The sequence below is a fragment of the Talpa occidentalis genome, unplaced genomic scaffold (assembly GCF_014898055.3).
Source record: "Talpa occidentalis isolate TD23 unplaced genomic scaffold, MPIMG_talOcc4v2.1 talOcc4.8, whole genome shotgun sequence".
Classification (NCBI taxonomy): Eukaryota; Metazoa; Chordata; class Mammalia; order Eulipotyphla; family Talpidae; genus Talpa; species Talpa occidentalis.
Window position 1 is genome coordinate 45,743,804 of NW_023605194.1, and position 8,537 is coordinate 45,752,340.

The 8,537-nt window shown below is 42.3% G+C and overlaps 1 protein-coding gene across 7 annotated transcripts in view; it reads right to left on the reverse strand.

The window, feature by feature from the left end:
• CCAR1 (cell division cycle and apoptosis regulator 1) overlaps positions 1 to 7,694 on the reverse strand; it is a 52,275-nt gene extending 44,581 nt beyond the window's left edge. For 2 of the 7 annotated variants that reach the window (XM_054690442.1, XM_054690437.1), the window contains exons 1-2: positions 7,545 to 7,663; positions 6,246 to 6,367 (exon numbers count right to left, since the gene is read on the reverse strand). In XM_054690442.1, the coding sequence (XP_054546417.1) occupies positions 6,246 to 6,318 (73 nt within the window). In that variant the 5' untranslated portion in view covers positions 6,319 to 6,367; positions 7,545 to 7,663. The other 5 variants (XM_054690443.1, XM_054690438.1, XM_054690441.1 and 2 more) reach the window with 4 other exon arrangements.
• Between the last annotated feature and the right edge of the window lie 843 nt (positions 7,695 to 8,537).

Sequence of the window (8,537 nt, forward strand, 5' to 3'; positions counted from 1 at the left end):
TCACTACCCAGTGCATGTGTAAACAACAACAACAACAAAAAACCAATAAATAAATAAATAAAACATGTCTCTATTAAAAAAAAAAAAGACATCAGAATAAAGAGGCAGAAAATGGAGTTATACTTGAAACACTTGTATTGGTTATTAATGTCACTCAAGTGTTAAAGCACCACATATCACATAAATGACTATGCCTAATTCCTGAACTAATTCATTTTTCTCAACAGGATATAATCTCCTTATAAATAGAAACAGTCAAAAGATTGGGTGACAAAATAGGTCTGAATCTGCTAAATCCACACATTAATATTACTACAAATATACACATAAGATTTTGAGTTAGATATATGGAAGGTTCCCCAACAAGATACAGTTGATCTAAGGGCTATTTAAAGATCATGTCAGGCCTCCCTGGTGGGGCAAGGGGTTAAGACACAACCTATGAAGATATTCGCAGCCTCTACAGCATGAGTTCAATCCTGACCAGGGAGCTACACACATGGCACAGCAGACCTCTCCTGACTCACCTGCTGCTCTCCTCAGCAGTGTATCTCAATCTGCCTGTTCTGTTTCTCACTCTGCCCCTGGTAAATCCTCTCACCTCCCCACACCTCTGGCCTGTACCCCAGCTCTTATATGCATAAATAAATAAATCTTTAAAAAAAATAAATTATAAAAAAATAAAGATCATGTCATTGATTTGCTGAACTCTCAATGTTTCTTTCTACAATGAAAAACTACATTTTCAAACCTAAAATCTCTGCAAATATAACTATCCAAATATAACTATATAACTATCCAAATATAACTATCCAAATATAACTATCACTGAAGACAAACTACAGCTTCAGCGAGGACAGAGAAATAGGGTCAATATTAAAAACAAGTATTTCCGTCTTGAGAAATAAGACTGGAGGGCCTCCCTGGTGGCTCAGGTGGTTGAGTGCAGTGCTGTGAAGCTGTCCGCAGCCTCTGCAGCGCCTGTTTGATCCCGGCCAGGCAGAAGGGTCCCACATGGCGCTACAGACCTCTCCTGTCTCGCCCGTTGCTCCCCTCAGCAGTGTATTTTGCCTGTTCTGTTCCTGGCTCTGCCTGTTCTGTTCCTGGCTCTGTCTCTGATGAATCCTCTCACCCTCCCACACATCTGGCCTATACCCCTATTCTTGTATAAATAATAAATAAATCTTTAAAAAAAGGGGGGGGGGAATTAACGAAAAGATAACAGAAGACCCTGAACTATAAAAGTCCTTGAAAATATTTTTTGTGAATAAAACAAGAGAATAGTGGAAGATATAATAAATCACAATTCAGAGATCCTAATACTGGCTCTGCTATGACTTTCTGTGAAGTCTAAATTTCTAAACCTTTCTGGACATCAGTGTTTCATCTGCTAGAGAACGAAGTTGAGATAGATTAGCTCAGGTCGAATTCTGCTTTGGAAAAAAATCTGTGATTTTGATTGAAATTATGCTTTAGCACATCTAACAGATGTGTTGGAAAGAAGCAAAACCAAGAACTAACATATCAAGGAAGAAAGGAAAGCAAAAAAAAAGGAGTTAGAATTAAATAAAGTATAATAAAGTTTGAGCATCACCACCAAGTGAACAATGAAGGAGATTCCTGACTTAAGCAAAGAACTTATGGCAAGAACTATGGGTTAGAAAATAAAATCTTGGAGTCCTCCCTGGTGGCATGAGGGTAAAGTCTTAGAGCTATCACCGCGAAGGCCTGAGATACCCAGCCAGGGAGCTAGCCCACACATGCCACAGCAGTCCCTCCTGTCTTGCCCAGTACCCCCCTCAGCAGTATATTTCAGTAGGTTGGCCTATTTTGCTCCCTACTCTGTCTCTGGTGAATCCTCTCAACCCTCCACCCCTGCACCTCTGGCCTAAACTCCAGTTCTTTCATGCATAAATAAATAAATCTTTGAAAAAAAAAAGTTTTGGGAAAGACATGAGTGGGCCTTAAAGTTGAGACTTTGGCATGGCAGTTGTAAGGAAAAGCTGCTACTGATAAGGTTATCCAAATGTTAAGTACAGAATGCCTACACTTTACATTACATTAAATGAAAAAGCAAGGAATAAATTTGTGTTTTCAAAGGAGAACAACGGTCAAGGTTTGACAAATGACTGAATATGGGAGTAAAAGGAAAAATATTAAAGATGACAGATCATGACATCTAGGAATTACTCATTCCCCCTAATTGAATAAGCTCAGTATTAAAATTAATCAGAACAATTCAAATAGTAGTTTCAATTTTGTAACAAATTTCAAGAGTAAATAACCAATGTACAGGCTTTCACTGAAGTTTTTTATTTTTTAAAAAAAAAGATTTATTTATTTATGCATACAAGGCCAGAGGTGTGAGGGGTGAGAGGATTCACCAGAGACAGTGGGGAACAGAACAGGCAGACTGACTGAAATACACTGCTGAGGGGAGCAGCAGGAGAGACAGGAGAGGTCTGCTGCGCCATGTGGGTAGCTCCCTGGCTGGGGATTGAACTGCTGCAGTGGCTGCGGATAGCTTCATAGGTTGCATCTTAACCCCTTGCACCAACAGGGCAGTCCTCACTGATGTTTTTAATATTTAAAATGTTCATTAAGGGCCTCCCCGGTGGCGCAGCGGTTGAGCGCTGGGTTACGAAGCTGCGCGCGGCCTCTGCGGCGCCGGTTCGATCCCCGGCTGCTCCCCGGCCACCAGAGGAGGGTCCCACATGGCGCGCAGACCTCTCCTGCCGCCCGCTGCTCCCCTCAGCAGTGTACTTCGGTCCTTCTGCCTGCTCTGCTCCCCGCTCTGGCTCTGGTGAATTCTCTCACCCTCCCGCCCTTCTGACTGTACCCAGTGCATGTATAAACAAAAACAAACAAACAAACCAGCAAACAAATAAATAAAGCATGCCTCTATAAAAAAAAAAAAAAAAAAAAATGTTCATTAAAAAAATGTTCATCTGTGAGGGTACAATAATTTTCAAATAACCGTTAGCTGAGAATTTAACTCATACAAATGAGTAATCTTGCTAGAAAATGGAATATAAAGCCATTAACTGAGCAAAACTATACTAAGTTATATTTTAAAAAAGTAATAGTGGTAATTTTTATATTGGTCTCAAGAGAAAATAAGTCAGAAACATTGATCAAAATATTTGAGCTGAATTATACACATAGCCCTTTTCTGTTGCACTATCACTTGAACTGACAGTAACCTCTTATACAATATATCTGGCATATTTCTATGGGTATATATTTGTAAATATAGAATAACTGATAGCGGGCCTCCCCAGTGGCGCAGTGGTTGAGCGCTGGGTTGCGAAGCTGCCTGCAGCCTCTACAGCACCGGTTCGATCCCCAGCTGCTCCCCAGCCACCGGAGGGAGGGTCCCACATGGCACGCAGACCTCTCCTGCCGCCCACTGCTCCCCTCAGCAGTGTACTTCAGTCTGCCTGCTCTGCTCCCCGCTCTGGGTCTGGTGAATTCTCTCACCCTCCCGCACTTCTGACTGTACCCAGTGCTTGTATAAATAAATAAAAATAAATCTTTAAAAAAAAAAAAATAACTGATACCTATACTTTTACCCTGATTGTCCTTTTCATGTCCTCCATTGGATTTTTTCTCAAATTATATTTGAAGATCCCAGGAGAAAAAGCTTATACATAGGTTAAAATGTTCTTCATTAAGACTAGGGATAAATAAGGTTTTTTATTGTTGTGGGACTAAAAAAATTTTGACAGAAATTTGCTAGACTAGCTCTAAAAGATCTGAAAAGGGCTTTAAAATAAGACAAGAAAATATTAAGCATTCAGGAAGCAGCCCAAAACACAACACCTAAAAATTAAATATTTTAATAAAAAGAATGTCACTTCACAGTTCTATTTAGAACCTACAGCAGGATTTTTTTGTAATTTTTTAAATTTTATTTTATATATTTTTTTACATCATTTTTCATTTTTTTAAAAGATTTATTTATTTATTTATCTATTTATTTATACAAGCACTGGGTACAGACAGAAGCGCAGGAGGGTGAGAGAGTTCACCAGAGCCAGAGGGGAGAGCGGAGCAGGCAGACTGAGAAACACACTGCTGAGGGGAGCGGTGGGCAGCAGGAGAGGTCTGCTCACCATGTGGGACCCTCGACCGGTAGCCGGGAATCGAACCAGTGCTTCAGAGGCTGCAGGCAGCTTCGCAACCCAGTGCTCAACCGCTGCGCCACCGGGGAGGCCCCATTTTTCATTTTTATAGCAACGTATAGACACTAACAAAACCATTTCTATTTACTGAAGTCATGACAGAGCAATCAAATTTAAATTTGGAAAGTTCTGATTAATGACAATTCCAAGAAAATCCCTAAGTAGTGTCATACAGGACAAATACAAACTGTTTATATAAATCCCATATTTGAATCTCTATTACTAAATATGAAAAGGGAGATCTATATTCACTATTGATTTTGTCTTTGCCAAGTTTTATAAACTTGTGTCTCCTGCGCTCAGTCTAAAAAACCAAACAGAATAATGTACATTTAAGTAATTACAACATAAATGTTAAGAGTTACAGATAATTCCACTATCACAGCTATTTTACTAGACCAATACAGCACAAGAATTGAAAACAAATTATATGCAGATAAAGGTACGGAAAACATCCCTAGTTTACTGAAATATCAGTAATATAGCACTTGCTTCCGGACAGTGCTGTTGCTAAGAATTCCTGTTTCATCAAGAATAAATCAAAACCAGATACCGCAATATTTAACACAGGAAAAACTTGGATCTGAATAATCCGTAACTTTTATTTCACATTATTTTCATTTTCCTGAAGAACTATACATAATTTATACCCTCAAAATCAAGAGTAATTAAAATTAAAAACCTAAAATATCCATTTAGGGTCACCTACTTAACAAAATAATCATGTCAACTAAATTTTAGAAGATTCATTTTAGTGGATCATGGTGTCTCTGCAACTGACCTCAAATTATAAATAGATATTTTAGGGCCTCCCCGATCGCTCAGCGGTTGAGCACTGGATTGCGAAGCTGCCCGCAGCCTCTGTAGCGCCGGTTCGATCCCCGGCTGCTCCCTGGCCACGGGAGGAGGGTCCCACATGGCGCGCAGGCCTCTCCTGCCGCCCCCTGCTCCCCTCAGCAGTGTACTTCAGTCCTTCTGCCTGCTCTGCTCCCCGCCCCGGTGCGTTCTCTCACCCTCGGGCGCTTCTGACTGTACCCAGTGCTTGTATAAATAAAAATTAAAAAAAAAACCCTATCTTTAAAAATAAATAAATAGATATTTTAAGTAAATTAGCAAAAAACTAGTACAAGCAAAAAACTAGTATCAAATATAAATAGAAATATATTCATATTAATAGAAAAAGCTGCAAATTTTCTGGGTACTCAAATTCAAATTTTTATCCTAAGAATGCTTAGAAAACATTCAAGATCCAAACCATAAGTCGAGAAAAGGCAAAATTCCTCATTAGAGCAATAGAAAGAAATTTATTAAAACCGTTTCATTGACATTTTTTGTTAACTTTATTTTGAAAATGTAATTTACCATTTGCTCCTTTTATACCTTTTTCCTTTATTTGAAAATTCTTTAAAGTTGGCTTTTCTAAATTCAAACAAGTGAAAAGCAGTCATATATACTTTTTCATAAAGTATGGATGTTTTAATACATTTACTTTTAAACATAAGTTGTGAATATTGATTACCTTAACACCCAAAGGAGGTAAATTCTAATGAATGAATGGGTGCTAACCTCTAACATAATTAAGTCAATTAAAAGTTACTTTATGGGCCTCCCTGGTGGTGCAAGGGGTTAAGCAGCAGGAGTTCGATCCCCAGCCTACCAGGGAGCAACCCACCTGGTGCAGCAGACCTCTCCGGTCTCACCCACTGCTCCCCTCAGCAGTGTACTTCGGTCAGTCTGCCTGTTCTATTCCCCACTCTGTCTCTGGTGAATCCTCTCACCACCCCCACACCCCTGCCCTGTACCCAAGCTCTTGTATGCACAAATAAATAAATCTGTAAAAAAAAAAAAGTTACTTTAAGGTTTGGAAAGACTATAACAAAGTCCAAACTGCTGTATAAAGCAGATTTTTTGCTTGCTGATATATAATTTTTTTTAAAAGGAGTTTCATAGATAAACAGAAATGGCGTATCATTTGCAAACATTTTGTAACATTATGCATAGTCTAATTCACACAGCTTGAAGATGCCACCCAGCCCCCCCTTTACACTAAGAGAGCCTGACCTGGCTGAGATACCGCAGTGGCTGTAAACTGAGTAGCCCATGGCGGATTCTTCTGTCCTCCAAACTGGGCCATGACGAAAGGGGAAAAAAACTTTCGTTCGTTTGTCTTCTATAGCAGCGATCTATTAAGAAAGGATCCACACTTTAAAGTTCAATCAAATTGTAAATATCACAAAAAAGGATACTTTAAAGGCAGGTTTAATTTGTCTAGGACACCTTGAAGAGCTAAATATTAAGTAACATGCGGCATAGGATCGCCTGATGCGCAGCAAAAACACTTTACATGAAGAAGTTCACCAAAGTGCGCAATTTCAAGACACTGGGCAGACGCTACAGACTGTACTTTTGACTACAAACTGTCAGAAATTAATCAGAAGACCCTTCCCTTTCTCAAAAAGTTCACAGCTTTACGTTCAAAAGAAACACACCCTGCGTATTTCTTTTGGCAATGAGTTAGGACTTTAAAGAAACCAATAACGGAAATCCGGACAAACACCAAATATTGTTAAGGAATTAAAAATATTAAAGAATATCACAGAAATAACGAACATCTCCTTACTTTCTAGGACAGGCAAAGAACTGGGAGGGGAGAGGGGCTCCTTTTCCCTCCCCTTTCTCGTGGGTAAAGACAGTTGAAATAACGGATGCCCCTTCGAGAACCACGGCGCAGACCCCTCCCCCCAAAATCGAGTCTGAATAGGCAAAAGCCCGCGGTCGGCGCACCCCCCCATCCCCCACGACTCGGAGGGGCCAGAGTTCTGCCAACCATCTTCCTGCAGTCCCAGCTCCGCGCAGACCGCGCGCAGGGAAGGAGGGGTCCTCCGTCCCCCGAGACTGGGCAGAGTGCCTGGAGGGGTACGTGAGAAGCCTGGCCCCTAAACTCCCCATTTGGGAGATGGGGGAAGGCACCTATCTCCAAAAACCCACGCCGCCGCCAGCAGCCCGGACGCCCCGGGCCAGAGGCCAGGAGGCTGAAGCCGCAGCGGCGATGAGCGCGGGAGGGCGATCGGTCGCCCCTCCCGCCCCGCCGGGCCCAGGCCGAGGGGCGCCAGGGCCACCTGAGGCCCGCGGTAAAGGAGCCAGGCGGTGGGGGAGGGGCCGGCCGCGCGGGGCCTGCTCCGACCCGCACAAAAGGGGCCGTGTCCCTCCCGCCCCAGTCCCACGAGAGCCCCACCGTCTCTAGCCTACGGACGCCGCGCTACCAAAATAGTTGTTCCGGGCCCTCTCCGTGGACTCGACAGGACGTTAAGACCCCTGTTTGGCCGCCCGGAGCTCCAATCGCGAGGACCAGACCTTCACCTGAGTCGGATCCCAGCTAGCACCGAAGCCATTTCAAACCCGTCAGGCTTAGGCGCATGCGCCAACTTCCCCTCTTCCTCCTCGCCGCTCCCCTCCTCCCCATCTCTTGGAGGAAAGGCGCTTACGGGCTCACGTTCTACGTGCGCGCTCCCCAGCTCGCCATTCTATACGTCTTTCCGAGCGCGCCTAGAACTGGAGTGCGCAAGAGAGCGTTTCCTTGGCTTCGCCTAACAATGAGCCCCGCTGTGTCTTTGCGCAAACTCCGAAGGAAAGACTTTCTTTCATTAGGGTGCGCGGAATCGGCAGTCACGTGATCTGAGGAGGACGCAGCCATTTTGTGTTTTTGCCTTTTTCCTCCCCTCCTAATTCGTGTACTTGGAAGAATGCGAATCCTGTGGCATCTTTTTTAAAATTGAGATAAATTTCACAGCATGTAATTCACTGTTTAAAATATTTTATTTTGTACAATTTAGTGACTTTTAGTAGTACATACATAAAGTGTGCAAGGACCCGCACCCAACCCAAAAGAAACCGCCTCCCATTAAACACTTAATCACTGCGCCCTCCATCTCCTGGCAGACCATTAACCGGCTTTCTGTCTCTATGGAATTGCCTACTAGATATTTCATATTAATAAAATCTTATATAGGTTTTTGTGTCTGGCTTCTATGACACTAAGGGGCATGCTGTAGCATGTATCAGCACTTATTTCCTTTTAGTAGCTAAAACTATATGGAAAACACATTTTGTCCACTCTTTGTCCTGTTGTTGACCATTTAGGTACTCTCCTTATTCTAGCTATTGCACACAATACTATGACCCTTCATGTAAAAGTTTTCAATTCTCTCAGGTACATAGGAATGAAATTTTGGGTCACATAGTAATTATTTAACTTTTTGAGGCACTCCCAACCTGTATTCAAGGTAGCTACACCACAGGATTCACCAGAGACAGAGTGGGGAACAGAAGAGGCAGACTGACTGAAATACACAG